Source organism: Gorilla gorilla, chromosome 1 (genome assembly GCF_029281585.2).
Source record: "Gorilla gorilla gorilla isolate KB3781 chromosome 1, NHGRI_mGorGor1-v2.1_pri, whole genome shotgun sequence".
Classification (NCBI taxonomy): Eukaryota; Metazoa; Chordata; class Mammalia; order Primates; family Hominidae; genus Gorilla; species Gorilla gorilla.
The window spans coordinates 177327997-177345493 of NC_073224.2; the positions used below are offsets into that span (position 1 = coordinate 177327997).

The 17497-nt window shown below is 37.0% G+C and overlaps 1 protein-coding gene and 1 pseudogene across 13 annotated transcripts in view; both read left to right on the forward strand.

Moving 5' to 3' along the window:
• DOCK7 (dedicator of cytokinesis 7) overlaps positions 1 to 17497 on the forward strand; it is a 239067-nt gene that overhangs the window by 32208 nt on the left and 189362 nt on the right. For all 13 annotated transcript variants that reach the window (XM_019019154.4, XM_019019163.4, XM_055362977.1 and 10 more), the window contains exons 3-7: positions 1979 to 2154; positions 2345 to 2413; positions 7575 to 7704; positions 7801 to 8013; positions 8351 to 8436. In XM_019019154.4, coding sequence (XP_018874699.1) covers positions 1979 to 2154; positions 2345 to 2413; positions 7575 to 7704; positions 7801 to 8013; positions 8351 to 8436 — 674 coding nt within the window. The remainder of the gene's footprint in view (positions 1 to 1978; positions 2155 to 2344; positions 2414 to 7574; positions 7705 to 7800; positions 8014 to 8350; positions 8437 to 17497) is intronic.
• LOC129527146 (large ribosomal subunit protein uL13-like) lies at positions 8994 to 15692 on the forward strand (annotated as a pseudogene).

The window sequence follows — 17497 nt, forward strand, 5'->3', positions numbered from 1 at the left end:
TGGATATCCAGTTCTAATAACAATGGTTAAAGAAGATTTCTCTTTTCCTGTTGGATTGCTTTCTTTTTCTTTGTTAAGAACATCATAGAATAATTTGTACTTAATAAGACAGGTAAGGTAGAAGGCTTATGAGAGAAAAAATCATAGAAAAAATTTTAGAGCTCGAAAACCCAGTTTCAAATTTCTGCTCTACCATTTTGTGGCTATTATATTTTCAGATGTTGGTTAACTTTTTTGAGCACAAATGCCCTTATTTGTAGAATTGAAATAGTATCTAACTTACAGGGTTTGGGGGAAGTTTAAATGAGATGGCATATACTGATAATGATAAATAACTACTATCTTTTGAGTGTTTAAGATGTGTTATTTATTATTTTACTCAATATCTTTAAAATGTTAAGTCCAGGCTGGGCGCCGTGGCTCACACCTGTAATCCCAGCACTTTGGGAGGCCGAAGCAGGTGGATTGCTTGAGCTCAAGAGTTCCAAAGTTAGCCTGGGCAACATGGCGAGACCCTGTCTCTACAAAAAAACACAAAAATTAGCCAGGCATGGTAGCTCACGCCTGTAATCCCAGCTACTTGGGAGGCTGAGGTGGGAGAATCCCTTGAGCCCAGGAAGCAAAGGTTGCAGTGAGCTGAAATTGCACCTTTGCACTCTAGCCTGAATGACAGAGGAAGAGCCCTTCTCAAAAAAAAAAAAAAAAAAGAAAAGAAAAGAAAAAAAAAGTTCAGTCCAAAGAAGCATAGGTTAAAGCACCTTCTGTTTAATAATGTGCACCTGCACAGAGGCAGGTTTCAGTGTTTTTATTCCAGATGACTATCCTGAGAAATAACATGTTCTTATTTTCATTAGTCTATAACTGCATGTTTGTTATATATCCTTTATAGGTTTGTCTGATTTTTTTTTCTTTTTCGAACTAGATAAGAAGTATGGTATTTTATTAAAAAGTATCTTGTTAAAAACTTGGCTGAAGAATGCTACCAGTCTTTTATTATTATTAATGGGTAGTTTTAATAGGGCCTGTGTATTCCTTTCTTATGGCTACTGTAACAAAGTACTACAAACTGGGTGACTTAAAACAAAAGAAATTTATTCTCTCACAGTGCTAGAGGCCAAAAGTCTGAAATCAGTATCACTGGACTAAAATAAGGTTTTGGCAGGGCTGTGCTTTCTTCAGATTTCTCCTGGAGTATCAGTTCCTTGTCTCTTCCAAATTCTGATGGCTTTGGCATTCCTTGACTTGTGATCACATCATCTCTATCTTTAAGGCCAGAATATTCAAATCTCTCTCTTTTTCATCTTTATACAACTTTTTTTCTCTCTGTGTATAGCCTAATCTCCCTCTGTCTCCTCATGAGGATATATGTGATTGTATTTAGAAACCAGCTGGATAATCCAGCATAATACTCCCGTTTTAAGATCCTTAATTACATCTGCAAAGACTGTTTTATTTTTTATTTTTTTCCATATAAGGTGACATGTAACAGGGCCCATGTGTTAGGATGTGGAGAATTTTTGGAGGGACATTTTTTAGCCTACCCCAGTCTGATTATATGTTTTTACTAGGATAATCAACAAAAACAAGAAATAAAGTAAGAGCACTGTTTAGAAACGTAGCAACTTACTTTTTTTTAAATATCCAAAGATATAAAAAAGCAAAAATAATCCTTCCAGTGAGTACTTTGTAAACTATAAAGTAGAATAAAACTGTTAATTCTTACTAGTGTTTTTATGTGAGAGTTCTGGGCAAAGTGTCAGCAAGGACATTAAAGAGAGTATGACCCAAAACATCAAGGAGTGCAAGAAGGGTAACACTTTGTGTTTTCTTTAGTGCATCTGGTTGAATATCTGTGAAAATTTTAGAAAGAACTAGATTAAAAGCTTTTATTTAAAAAAATGTTATTTGCCTTAAGTTTTAAAATTATTACATTCACCTCTTGTTTTCTACCCATCTCTTATCCCAACTTTTTACAAAGGTGCCCCTTACCGAAGCAGTAGATCCAGTGGATTTGGAAGATTACCTCATTACTCATCCTTTGGCTGTGGATTCTGGGCCTTTACGGGATTTGATTGAATTTCCTCCAGATGATATTGAAGTTGTTTATAGTCCTCGGGACTGCAGAACTCTTGTTTCAGCTGTACCTGAAGAAAGGTAAGGAGACATTGACTTATTTTTGGCTTTAGAGGAACTATAGAAAGGCTACCTTCCATTATTTTATTTAGAGCCTATTTCTTGTAGCATCATCATTTCCTGTTACGCAAACAGCAATTGTAGCAACCCAATTAATGAACATCAGTGCTGTCCCGTCTAAATTACAAATGTATTTTCCTTTTTAAAACAGTGAAATGGATCCACATGTTAGAGACTGTATAAGAAGTTATACAGAAGACTGGGCAATTGTCATCAGAAAGTAAGTTATATGTTTATTACAACATTTACAAATATTGAGTAAGATTTCTAAATGGATTAAGGCAGATTCGTAATGTTTATGAGACCTGAAAATTTATTTAAACAAAATAGCTGAAGAAACAAAAGAACTTTTGTGTATAGCTATTTACTCCTTAGGATTTCTGTAATACTTTTACTTTCTTTGTAAAATATAATTCATGGGAAAATAGTATTTCTGTATTATTATAAATCATTAAGAGCTAATAATGTATGATAAAGATTTTGTGGTCTAATTCTTTTAGGAAATATTGGGTAGATATTGATGAATAATTTGTATTTCTCAAAAAGAATCCAGTTTAGTGAAACTTAAATAGCTAAGTTAAAATTAATAGGCAGTTTTACAGACCAAGCTATTTGAAAGGTCTCTGCTGTTTCTAACTAATATTTATAGGTCTTTGACCTCTACATCCAATCAGGTAAATATTTGTAAAAAATAATGTTTTGTTCTAGCCAAAATTTATTTTCCTAATAAACTGTGCAATAGCAAGTCAGATTAAGAAGTATAATAAAACTGATTTACACAATAATCATTTGCTAATTTGCATAATGGAGAAGGGTCTTCATACTGAATCTTCTTAACCTTATTTGATTTTTCTGAAGGAGATATGATTGAAGTAGTGGAGAATTCTGATACGGCATTATAGTTTTCACAAATGAAATAATCTATGCAAAATAGCACTAGCAAAAGTGATATATCCATTGCTGATTGTTTTGCCCTCATGGCTGTCTTATTTCACTAGGCTTTACATTGTGTTAAATATCACTCTGGGGGATAATGCTGACATGCTTTTTAGTTTCAGTGTGACCTAATAAAAGCAAAGTCTGCTGCCCTTTATATAGAAGAGCAGTTTTTATGAACTTACAATTTTGATAAGTATTCTGGTAGCCAAATTTTAGACATTACTGAAGAATACTGTTTCTCAGTCAGATAATTCAAAAGTCTTTACCTCTGTGCATATATGTTAGAAACCTATAATCAGAAATCTTAATAAAAAGGTTAGTTGTAAAATATATTGACCTCAGAATCATGGAAATCTGCTACTTCTAAGCACAGGGTTGTTAACACTTGGTTTAGGCAAGAGGATAAGAGAATTAACATTTATGGGTTTACTGTGTGCTGGGCATTTTATTGGGCACTTTGCACTCATCTCATTTAAGTTTTAACAGATAAGGTGGCTCAGGCTCAGAGTAGTTAGGTAACTTCTCTGAGATCCCACAAACCAAAAAATAGGGTAGTCAGGATTGGAATGTAGGGGCATCAGATTCTAAAGCCCTTATTTTTTTCTATTATACTAGATATTATACATTATATGCACTGGTAAGTGGAAGACCAAGGGGAGTACTTTTGGTGAACTAGAAGTTATGAGGTATCTCTGAAACAAAGAAGATAGGTGTGATTGGAATGTAAGAGAAAACTATAGTACAGAATAATCTAAGGAGAAGACACATGCAAAAGCTTCAGTAGTGCTTTAAGCTCAGAACCAGTGAATGCAGGCAATGGAAAGGGAGACTTGGTAAATATTGGATATGTAGTTACTCTGAAACCTCTTCCACCATGTGTGCACAGTGACAGCAGAGATATCTGCCTTTATTTATTTATTTATTTAGGATCAGTAATTGTGGAGGCTTAGGCTAATAGGATAGCACCCAGGGTGAGCACATCTTGGAGGAAGAAGGATTCCTCATACCCAGAAGACTAGGTACTGGCAGACTTTGCTTGGTGGCGTGATCTGTCCTTTCCCTGCAACCACTGGATATGGGCTGGGGTAAGCAGATACAGTAGTTTAAGACAGATGTGGGGGATACAAATTAAAAAATTACGATAGAACCCAAAATTGCCAAGTATTTGATGCAAACCAATACACTTGAAATAGAATTATCCATCTACAAATAAAAGAAGTAATAATTTAGGAAATAGTTAATGGAACACAGATTAAGATCTGTAAGCGTAAAGAATACACTTACATACATGAGAGTAATGTGCATGAGAAATGTGAAAGGTATTTTAACCATATAAAAATCAATTTGTTATCTTTGGAAATTAAAATTTTGATTAGTGAAAAAAGTATTACAGACTCAGCAGATGGGCTTAATGGTGGTGTGGATACAGCTGAAAAGTGAAATAGCTATAAGATGAAGCCACAAAATTCTTTTTTTTTTTTTTTTTTTTTTCGGGCTCCCCCCTTAGGGAGGTCTGTGAGCCATGTGATAAACTTTTCTTTTTTTTTTATTATACTTTAAGTTCTAGGGTACATGTGCACAACTTGCAGGTTTGTTACATATGTATACATGTGCCATGTTGGTGTGCTGCACCCATTAACTCGTCATTTATATTAGGTATATCTCCTAATGCTATCCCTCCCCCTCCCCCCACCCCACAACAGGCCCCTGTGTGTGATGTTCCCCTTCCTGTCTCCACGTGTTCTCATTGTTCGATTCTCACCTATGAGTGAGAACATGCGGTGTTTGGTTTTTTGTCCTTGCAATAGTTTGCTGAGAATGATGGTTTCCAGCTTCATCCATGTCCCTACAAAGGACATGAACTCATCCTTTTTTATGGCTGCATAGTATTCCATGGTGTATATGTGCCACATTTTCTTAATCCAGTCTATCATTGATGGACATTTGGGTTGGTTCCAACTCTTTGCTATTGTGAATAGCACCGCAGTAAACATATGTGTGCATGTGTCTTTATAGCAGCATGATTTATAATCCTTTGGGTATATACCCAGTAATGGGATGGCTGGGTCAAATAGTATTTCTAGTTCTAGATCCCAGAGGAATTGCCACACTGTCTTCCACAGTGGTTGAACTAGTTTACAGTCCCACCAACACTGTAAAATGTTCCTATTTCTCCACATCCTCTCCAGCACCTGTTGTTTCCTGACTTTTCAATGATTACCATTCTAACTGGTGTGAGATGGTGTCTCATTGTGGTTTTGATTTGCATTTCTCTGATGGCCAGTGATGATGAGCATTTTTTCATGTGTTTTCTGGCTGCATAAATGTCTTCTTTTGAGAAGTGTCTGTTCATATCCTTTGCCCACTTTTTGATGGGGTTGTTTTTTTCTTGTAAATTTGTTTGAGTTCCTTGTAGATTCTGGATATTAGCTCTTTGTCAGATGAGTAGATTGCAAAAATTTTCTCCCATTCTGTAGGTTGCCTGTTCACTCTGATGGTAGTTTCTTTTGCTGTGCAGAAGCTCTTTAGTTTAATTAGATCCCATTTGTCAATTTTGGAAGCCACAAAATTCTTCCACGATTCAGCACAGTATGATAAAGGGACACAAAAGTACTTCATTTATTTATTTATTCAGTTAGTGTTTATTGAGAGTCTTATATGTACCAGGCACTATACTAAAGACTGATGATACAGCAGTGAACGAAACCAACTCTCTACCCTCATGGCGTTTATATTCTAGTGGGAGATGAGATTGTCAATAGACAATAAACCAACACAGGTAAATATAGACTAAATATGATCTAGGTGAGTCAGTGGAGAAAAAAGTAGGATGAAGTGGATAGAGAGGGCCAAGAAGAGGGACAAATATTTTTATTTTATTATTTATTTTGGTTTCTATTTAGTTATTTACTTGGGACAAGGTCTCTCTCTGTTACCTTGAATTCCTGGCCTCAAGCCATCCTCTTACCTCAGCCTCCCCAAGTGTTGGGATTACAGGTGTGAGCCACCATGCTCGACCTTCTGTTTTATATAATTAATCAGAGGAAGCCTTACTGATAAGGTGATTTTGAGCAGAGACCTGGAGGAAGTGAGCCCTGTGAATATCTGGGGGAAGAATGTTATTAGGCAGAGGGAAGAGCAATACATGCTAAGGCTCCATATTGAAAGCATGCTAGAAATGTTCAAGGAACAAAGAGTAAAGAGGACAGTGTGGCTGGAACCGTAAATGAGAGTGAGAATGCTAAGAAACAAGTCAGAAAAATGGTGATGTGTGTGGGGTTGAATGGGTAATTATTAGAGCCTTATCATAGCAACAGACTAGAGGACAGGATGACATAGAAGAGAGTATTGATCATGAATCATTCTTTGCTTTCTTGAATTTCATATTGTCAATTTTTTTAGTATAGAATTCAGTAGCATTCTGATTTATCAGAGCAGCTTACGTATGCAGCTTTACAAATTAAGACACTTGAAACATTCCATTAAAGATTAAGATATCTGCTTCTAAGTAATAACTTTCATGTTATTATATTGAGTGTCTTTAGTTCTTTCAGAGAAAATACTTTCTTTTGCGATTATGCAGTGATGTTAATATCATGTAATTGCTATTTTAATAGCTTTAGCAGCAAGACTGGATGTGAGTAATTCATATCAAATGTGATTCTTTACTATCTCATAAATTGGGTGATAGCAAGAACTATACCATCTTGTGAACATTATTGTTTTGTTTCAACTAAAATATTCCTTCAGTTTGGCTCTATGAAGTGTTGAATCACGAACAATAATTGCTTTTTGATCAGCTCATATTTGATGTTCTTGGGTATTAGGTTGTTATTGGATTGTGAAGAAAGAAGCTTGCATTAATTTAAGAGTTGTTTTTAGCTAACTGTGTATATATGTAATGTTAATATATATATGTACACAGTGATGGTGTAGATTTTGCTGTTTTTCATTTTACAAGTCTGCAGCTTTAGGTTAAGATCTTTTATAGATAATGAGAGATAGCAAAAAATTTCTTGGCTACTTGAAATTTTAAGATTCAGTGCTTTCTATGTATATAACCTTTTAAAATTTATATTATTCTTAATTCAGTGTTTATTTTCTATTTCTCATTTTATTCTTTAACCCAAGTTACTGGCTTCCCAAGTTTTCTTTTTACTGACCAATTCTCTGAATTGAAAGTACAGCTTAATTTATATACACATGATTGGCATGGAAAGAAGGAAAATATGATTTGCTTTTGGAAACTCATACTCTACTCCTTAGCTGGGTTAAAGGAACATTGAATAGAAATTTTCTTTAACCTAAATTGCTAGAATAGATTCTTATTACATAAAGAAATAATGCAGAAAACACTTGGCTTATTACATAATGATGCCCAAAAAGTGAAAAAATTCCTAAGTTTGATAGTTGATATTTATTTAACTTTTTTTCTTTAATAGATATCATAAATTGGGAACAGGATTTAATCCCAATACGTTAGATAAACAGAAAGAAAGGCAAAAAGGTTTGCCAAAACAAGTTTTTGAATCTGATGAAGCTCCAGATGGCAACAACTACCAGGATGATCAAGTAATACTTTTATTCTTAAATAACTATAAGAAGTTATTTAAAAATAGTTGTCAATGTATTAATTAATATATTTATATTTAATGTTTTGCATGACAGGATGACCTTAAAAGACGTTCAATGTCAATAGATGATACCCCAAGGGGTAGCTGGGCCTGTAGTATCTTTGACTTGAAAAATTCACTTCCTGATGCTTTGCTTCCCAATTTACTTGATCGAACTCCAAATGAAGAAATAGACCGTCAGAATGATGACCAAAGGAAATCAAACCGTCACAAAGAACTTTTTGCTTTGCATCCATCACCAGATGAGGTATAGATGTTTGCATATAAAGAAGCAAATGATTATTAAAATTGATCTTTTGGGATTATGATTGATATATAGTATTTATTACAAAATGTAGGGGATAAAGCAACTGAAAGCTGTAATTTTTATAAATGAATACATTTTATACTAGTGAATTTACTATTCTTAATGAGTAAGTTATAATCAAATGACTTCTGTCTGTGGATAAATAGGTCATTCTTTTCTATGTTCTATTGTGAAGACTAAAAGTGTTAGATTAGTAAAGTAAGTTCTTAAAAAGATAAAATTAAAGAGTTGGAATATGATAAGCATATTCATTTTGGTGTTGCTTTTCAATTTGTAGGAAGAACCAATAGAACGGCTTAGCGTTCCTGATATACCCAAAGAACATTTTGGTCAAAGACTTCTTGTAAAATGCTTATCACTCAAGTGAGTATTTATTTCTTTTACTTACAACTTTTATTTTCCAGGATAAAATTTTAGTAATGGTGTAACAAAATCTGAGTAGATTTTATAGTTGCATTTGTGTCCTTTTGAGAAGTATTGTTCTACATGTCATTTTAAATACTATTCAGCATTCAAACGTATATATGAAGCTGAGCCTACTGTGCTAAGCCTAACGTATTTATGAAGCTAAGCCTACTGTGTAGCAAACATAAAGTCAACTTTTAAATTCTGTATATCATTTTAAGTGCTATTCAGCATTCAAACCTATGTATGAAGCTAATCCTACTGTTCTAAGCCTAAGATATATATGAAGCTAAGTCTGCCATATAACAAATATAAAATCAAAGACTTGATTTTACAGTAGGCTTTGATTTTTGAAGATTTTGAAATATGTATTTTTTCCTTCTTTAAAAAACTTAGATCTGATTTCTGCTAACATCATTGAGGTGTTATATTTACATTCTGCTTTACAAAGTGCTTTCTCTTATTTCATGCTGTCGTGTTAATATTATAAGTTTAATTATTTGTTCTGACTTAAGAAAAAAGTTTCAATTCATAGAGCTTTCTGAAACAAGCAACTCATAGGGACAGACGATGTCTATATATAATTCTGGCAATTTCTTTCCTTGAAAGCTAAGGCTTTGTACATTTAGTTAGATTTATTCAGAAACATGTTAGATAGATTAAGTGCATTGAATCTTTTGAATAACAGGACACCTAACATCAGTTCTTACTTATAATCTTATTTTGTTTTTTAACAGCTTTATTGTGATCTAATTTATATATCATAAAATTAACCCTTTTAAAGTATACAAGTTAGTGGTATATATTCACAGAGTTGCACAGCTGTCATTACTGTCTAACTTGAGAACATACTCATTACCCCAGGAAGAAACTCCTTACCTGTATCAGTCTGCTCAGGCTGCTATAACAAAATACCATAGAATGCATAGCTGACACAGTAGAAATTTATTTCTCAGAGTTGTAGAGGCTAGAAGTCAAAGATCAGGGTGCCAGTGGGTTGGTTTCTCATGAGGCATCTCTCTCTGGCTTTCAGATGGCTGCTGCTTGCTGCATTCTCACATGACCTTTCTTCTGTGTGCGCACAGAGAGAGAGAGGTCTCTGGTATCTCTTCCTCTTCTTATAAGGATACCAGTTTCATGGAATTAGTGCCCCACTCTTAGGACCTCATTTAACCTTAATAAGCCCTAAAGGGCTTATTTCCAATTACAGTCACATTGGGGGTTAGGGCTTTAACATATGAATTTTGGGAGATGATACATTTCATACCATAACAATACCTGTTAGTAGTCACTCCCTGTTCTCTCTTTTCCTCAGCCCCTGACAATCACTAATTTTCTTTTTGTCTCTATGAGCTTACCCATTCTGATTATTTCATGTAAGTGGAATTGTATGTGGCCATTTGTGTCTGGTTTCTTCATACAGCATAATGTTTTCAATGTTCATCTGTGTTATAGCATATATGAGTAGGTTTTTTTTTTTTTTTGTTTGTTTTTTTTTTTAAGACGGAGTCTCACTCTGTTGCCCATGTTGCCCAGGCTGGAGTGCAGTGGTGCGATCTCGGCTTACTGCAACCTCTGCCTCCCGGGTTCAAGCGATTCTCCTGCCTCAGCCTCCTGAGTAGCTGGGATTACAGGCGCATGTCACCACGCCTGGCTAATTTTTTGTATTTTTAGTAGAGATGAGGTTTCACCACGTTGGCCAGGATGGTCTCGATCTCTTGACCTCGTGTTCTGCCTGCCTCAGCCTCCCAAAGTGCTGGGATTACAGGTGTGAGCCACCACGCCTGGCCGAGTAGTTCATTTTTTTTGTATGACTGAACAATATTCCACTGTGTGGATACACCACTTTTTGTTAATCCATTTATCAGTCAGTGAGCATTTGGGTTGTTTCTACTTTAAAAAGAAAAATAGCTTTATTGAGGTATAATTCACGTATTATGTGGTTCACTCAGTGTATATTCAGTGTACAATTCACCCGTGAATTCACCCAGTTCACCAAGCATACAATTCAGTGGATTTCAGTATATTCTTAGATTTGTGCAACTATTATTACAATAAATTTTAGAGTTCTTTCATCATCCCAAAAAGAAATCTCATATTTGTTAGTAGTAAGTCCCTATTTTCCTCAACTCCTCCATCCGTAGGCAACTACTGTCCTACTTTCTGTCTCTACAGATTTGCTTATTCTGATTATTTCCTATAAATGGAATCATGCAATATGTAGTCCTTTTTGTTTTTTTTTTAAACTTAGTTTTCATAGTGTTTTTAAGGTTTGTGCTGTAACGTGTCAGTACTACCATTTCTTTTTCATTGCTGAGTGATATTCCATTGATGCATATGCCACATTCTATTTATCTATTAATCAGTAATGATTGCTTCCACTTTTTGGCTAAGTTGATAATTTGTATATAGGTTTTTGTGGGACATGTGTTTTCATTTCTCTTGGGTATATACCTAGGATAGGAATTATGGTTAGTATAGTAACTCCATGTTTAACTTCTGGAGGAATTATCCAGACTGTTTTCCAAAGCAGCTGCACCATTTTACATTACCACTAGCAAGTTAGGATGATTCTAATTTCTCCAAGTTTTCACCAATATTTGTTATTATCTGTTTTTTTTATCATAACCATTCTAGTGGGTGTAAAGTGGTGTGTCATTGTAGCTTTACTTATGATCTTCTTGATTAATAAAAGTTACAAGTTTGTTATTTCTCTCTTAGAGAAATAAAATATAGAATGTTTTTTTTGTACAACTATTTTCTTCAACTTTTGTTTGTCTCTCATTAAAAATTCTAAAGTAATAATTATATACATCTGATTTGTCTATGATAAGAAAAGTCCAGGTTTAAAGTGAGGAAGAACTTGAGATCACAGAAGTTCAGAAACAGTCAGAAATGATAGCTTTACTTTAGCTAACTATAGAAACTGATATATTTTTGAAAATCATTTCTCTTACATTTTGTTTCCTAAGAACAGCCTTCCTTTATCCTGGATGAGAACATTATTTCTACTATTAAGAAGACTATTTGTCAGTAACATAGTGATTTATACATTCAGGGGAATATCTTCTAGGCATGGTCAAGTTGATACGAATTTAGCCAAGAAATGCTAAGAAATCATAATTTCCCAGGAGTAAGTGTTCTGTAGCTAATTTTACATTAGGGCTGTTGCTCATCCTGGTTTTAATAGGCTACAAGGGAAAGAGCTTGGCACGCAAGGAGGATGGAAATGCTCCTGCATAAATGCCTAACACCAGATTTCATGAGAGTAATATTAGAAATAGTAGTGATATTTGTTTGCTGCAACTTCGGCTCTGGCAGGGAAAAGTCAGACAGGAAACAGGAAAAAATAAAAAGAGAAAACTCTTGAGAATTCCAGGTCATAAGCTTACCTACTGTATGTGTGGCTCAAAAAATTCCAAGGCAAAAGTTTAGCTTAAAGTGGTTCTAGATTGCAGTGGCCCTAGGTACCTGGCAGAAGCATACATCAATTAATTGTTTTTAGAGGAATTCACTTTAAAAATATAGGCCTCAAAATATTTCTACAGGTAAAGTTTCAGCTCCAGTCGTAAATCAACAAACATGGCAAAACAAACTGCAGACCTGAAGAGGACTACCAATCAGATTTAGAATATAAGTACTTTTAATATATTTAAGTAAATAATTATTTTAAAATATTATAAAGGAACAAGAGACTCTCAGAATTGACCAGGAAGATTTTAAAAGGATTCATTTGATCTTTTTCAAGATTTTATAATTAAAATTATAAATCCATTTAGGTGGGCTCAACATAGGTTAGATAAAACTGAAGACTGAATAAGTGAACTTGATGATAAAACTGAACAAATTTATACAAAATATACACAAAGATGTAAATAGATGGAAAATAAAGTGATATCAACAAAAAGTCTAATTTGAATTCTAGAATGGAAATAACTTAGGGAAGAAGAAAACAATTATTGAAGAGATAATGGCTGAGAATTGTTCAGAATTTATGAAACATAGTAGTAACTCTCAATTCTGGATGTCTAGTAGGATCTAGGAAGAATAAATAAAAAGAAATTCATACCCAGACTAAACATAGTAAAAATGGAGAATACAAAACCAAGAAACTGTATTAAAAGCGGCCAGAGAGAAAAAGAGATCCTATGCGAAGAAATTACAATTAGCCTAACAGCTGATTTATCACAGCAGCAATGGAAGCCAGAAGACATTGAGTGTTATCTTCAATGTTGTTAAGAGAAAATAATTGTTGACCACAAACTTCATACCCAGTAAAATTACCTTTCAACAAACACATTCTTGAAGCAGTTAGTTTTTGCTGCATTGTAAACCACCTTAAGATGTAATGTTTTAAAAAAACAAATGTTCAGTGTTTCTCATAATTCTGTGGGTTATCTGGGTAGTTCTTGTAGTCTGGGCCAATTTGGTTGGGACTGGATGATCTGTAAAGGAGTTGTGCATGTCTGGTAGTTAGCAGGCAGGTTGGTGTAGGAGTCTCTCTTTTATATATTTGGCAGTTGGCTTAATGTCAACTGGGAAAGTAGCTATGCTTTTCCCATTGTCCAGTGGGCTGACCTGGGCTTGTTCATGTAGTGGTGGAAGGGTTTTCAGAAAAAGGAGAGTGGAAGCTGTAAGACTTCTTGTGGCCTTGGATTAAAACTCTTACAGCATATCATTTATTGATCAAAACAAATCACAAGGGTAGCCTGAATTCAAGGTATGGAGAAATAGACTTTTCTTAATGGGAGGATCTGCAAAGAATTTGCATTCATTTTTTTGAAATCTGCAAGTGATGAGGTAAATAACTTTTTATACTGATAAAAATTGTTACTGTTTTCTACAACATTTTATCACTAAAAATGTAACTTCTAAAGGAATTACTTCAGGAAGAAAGATTTTAGGTAGAAGAAGGAATGATGAACAAAGAAACTGAAAAACAAAGATAAACCTGTGTTTGCTGTAATAGTCTAGTTTATGAGGTTAAAATAATTAAGATAGAACAAAATCAATAACACAATGTATAAATTGGGGGTTGATTAGGGTTAAAACATTCTAAGATCTTATTGTTTGGGAGAATAATACAGATATTGATATTTTAAAACTTAACTATGTACTTTAAAAGTTCTTGAGTAACCATTAAAAAAATAGAAATGTAAATTATAGGCAAAGGAGAAAAACTGGCTTGAAAGTGGAATTATAAGTCAGTCCAAGAGAAAGAAGTCAAGAATGGAAAAACACTTAGAAAAAGTAGAACAGGCCAGGCACGGTGGCTCACGCCTATAATCCCAGCACTTTGGGAGGCCGAGGCGGGCAGATCACCTGAGGTCAGGAGTTCCAGACCAGCCTGGACAACATGGTAAAACCCATCTCCACTAAAAATACAAAAAATTAGCCGGGCATGGTGGCATGCATCTGTAATCCCAGCTACTTGGGAGGCTGAGGCAGGAGAATCGCTTGAACCCAGGAGGCGGAGGTTTCAGTGAGTAGAGATCACACCATTGCACTCCAGCCTGGGTGACAGAGCAAGACTCCATCTCAAAAAAAAAAAAAAAAAGAAAAAGTAAACAATAAAAAAAAGCTGCTAGAAATGAATTCAAATATAAGTCTTAAGAATAAGTATAAATGGACTAAACTATCCATTTAAGAGACAGATTATCAGATTGCATTTAAAAAAAACCCTGTTACATGTCTTTTATTAAAGAACAGGCAATCCATGTAAAACATAAGCACCCAGAAAGATTGAAAGTAAAAATATATTTAAGATATAATGGCAAATATTAACCTAATGAAAGCTGAGGGAACAATATTAACGTCTTACAAAATTGACTTTAAGTCAAAACAGAGGGTCAACACATATTGATAAAATGTTAAAAACTGTACTATAATTGTTTGTAAGCAAATGTGAAAACACACACAATTTAGCCTTTCCCAGGTGGCTGCCAAAGTTGGGAGGGGGAAGGCCCTGGTGCATGAGGCTGAGGCCATCTCCGGGTTGCCCAGCGGCCATTGTGGCCAAGCAGGTACTGCTGGGCTGGAAGGTGGTGATCATGTGTTGCGAGGGCATCCACATTTCTGGCAATTTCTACAGAAACAAGTTAAAGTACCTGGCCTTCCTCTGCAAGTAGATGAACACCAATCCTTTCTGAGGACCCTACCATTTCCAAGCCCCCAGCCACCTCTTTTGGTGGACCATGCGAAACATGCTGCCCCACAAGACCAAGTGAGGCCAGGCTGCTTTGGACCACCTCAAGATGTTTGATGGGATCCCACTCCCCTATGACAAAAAGTGGATTGTGGTTCCTGCTGCCCTCAAGGTTGTGTGCCTGAAGCCTGTGAGAAAGTTTGCCTACCTGGGGCTCCTGGCTCATGATGTTGGCTGGAAGTACCAGGCAGTGACAGCCACCATGGAGAAGAAGAGAAAGGAGAAGGCTAAGATCCACTACTGGAAGAAGAGACAGCTCATGAGTCTATAGAAACAGGCCAAAAGAACATGGAGAAGAAAATTGACAAATACATAGAGGTCCTCAAGAGCCATGGACTCCTGGTCTGAGTCCAATAAAGACTGTTTATTCCTCATGCTTGGCCTGGCCTGCCCTTCTTTCACTGCTGCCCTGGGATGTGGGGGACCCAGGAGGGGCAGTCCAGGTGCCACAGGCAGCCTGGGATTTAGGAAGCTGGGGGCAAGGAACAGACCTTAGTCACTGCCTTTCTATAAGGTTACTTTAAGCCACTCTAAGAATTGTGCAGACATAATTTGTGACCTACTTGTTCATGAAAGAATTTTAGAAGATCAGTAGTAGGAACAACCAGCTACTTTGGTTTCAGTAGTAGTAGCACAAGGGAGCTGGAACACTATTTGGAGGGGAACTCTACCTTGTGAATAGGGCATCTGTTTTAACTTGCCACCTGGTCATATGCTATACTCTGTAGCTGCTAGAATGTGAAACAACGCTTGGGGGACAGCATGAGTTTGCTGTTGTACAAAGGGTATTTATAGACACATAGACTGGGAACATGTGCAACCAAGAGGTTATAGGCGTTGCCCTTGCTCCTTCGCTGTATTTTGTGATCAGAATCAAATAAATTACTTTGAAAGGGAACAAATATGCACACACACACTTAATTTTTTCTTTCTTTTTTTTGAGACGGGGTCTTGCTTTGTTGGCAGGCTGGAGTGCAATGGCAGAATCTCGGCTCACTGCAACCTCCGCCTCCCGGGTTCAAGTGATTCTCCTGCCTCAGCCTCCCTAGTAGCTGGGACTACAGGCGCCTGCCACCACGCCCGGCTAATTTTTTATATTTTTAGTAGAGACGGGGTTTCACCATGTTGGCCATGTTGGCCAGGATGGTCTCGGTCTCTTGATCTCGTGATCCACCCGCCTCGGCCTCCCAAAGTGCTGGGATTACAGGAGTGAGCCACCGTGCCCAGCCCACACACTTAATTTTCAAAAGACCTAACAAATAAGTCACATCTTATTAGTAATGTCTTATGGTAGGCCTTTGGTGATTAAAAAATGTTTTTTTCTTTCATCGTTGTAAGTATTCTCAACATTTTAAATAAGTGAGTATGTAGAGTGGTACATTTATAGTGAATAAAAAATACCTGTTTTGCAGCATAATAGCCATTGAGTATTGCTCAGCAAGTAGCATTTCTTGAAACATGCCTATGTTTGATAATATAGAAATAATGTGGCATTCATTTCTTTTGCAGTTGCTCAAATTGTGTACTGAATCCATGAGGAATATACTTTAAAAAAAAAAAAAGAAAAAACTCTACATATACATTTTTGGCAGTTTAAATTCTTGTCCACTTAAAGTAGAGCTCACTGGATTTGTGTTGGTTTCTTCAGTTTATTTTCTCCAGAGTTCCGTCCTTTGTTCATGATAGTAATAATATGGATCTTTAAATGTGGTTTAAGAATATTATAAAGTTATTGGCCGGGCCCGGTGGCTCACGCCTGTAATCCCAGCACTTTGGGAGGCCGAGGCAGGCGGATCACCAGGTCAGGAGATCGAGACCATCCTGGCTAACACAGTGAACCCTCTACTAAAAATACAAAAAATTAGCTGGGTGTGGTGGCACACGCCTGTAATCCCAGCTACTCGGGAGGCTGAGGCGGGCAAATGGTGTGAACCCAGGAGGTGGAGTTTGCAGTGAGCCGAGATTGAGCCAATGCACTCCAGCCTGGGCGACAGAGCGAGACTCCATCTCAAAAAAAAAAAAAAAAAAAAAATAGTATTACAAAGTTTGGTCCCGGCGTGAGCGACGCAGAAGACGGGTGATTTCTGCATTTCCATCTGAGGTACCGGGTTCATCTCACTAGGGAGTGCCAGACAGTGGGCACAGGCCAGTGGGTGCGCGCACCGTGCGCGAGCCGAAGCAGGGCGAGGCATTGCCTCACCTGGGAAGCGCAAGGGGTCAGGGAGTTCCCTTTCCGAGTCAAAGAAAGGGGTGACGGACGCACCTGGAAAATCGGGTCACTCCCACCCGAATATTGCGCTTTTCAGACCGGCTTAAAAAACGGCGCACCATGACACTATATCCCACACCTGGCTCGGAGGGTCCTACGCCCACGGAATCTCGCTGATTGCTAGCACAGCAGTCTGAGATCAAACTGCAAGGCGGCAGCGAGGCTAGGGGAGGGGCGCCCGCCATTGCCCAGGCTTGCTTAGGTAAACAAAGCAGCCGGGAAGCTCGAACTGGGTGGAGCCCACCACAGCTCAAGGAGGCTTGCCTGCCTCTGTAGGCTCCACCTCTGGGGGCAGGGCACAGACAAACAAAAAGACAGCAGTAACCTCTGCAGACTTAAATGTCCCTGTCTGACAGCTTTGAAGAGAGCAGTGGTTCTCCCAGCACGCAGCTGGAGATCTGAGTACGGGCAGACTGCCTCCTCAAGTGGGTCCCTGACCCCTGACCCCTGAGCAGCCTAACTGGGAGGCACCCCCCAGCAGGGGCACACTGACACCTCACACGGCAGGGTATTCCAACAGACCTGCAGCTGAGGGTCATGTCTGT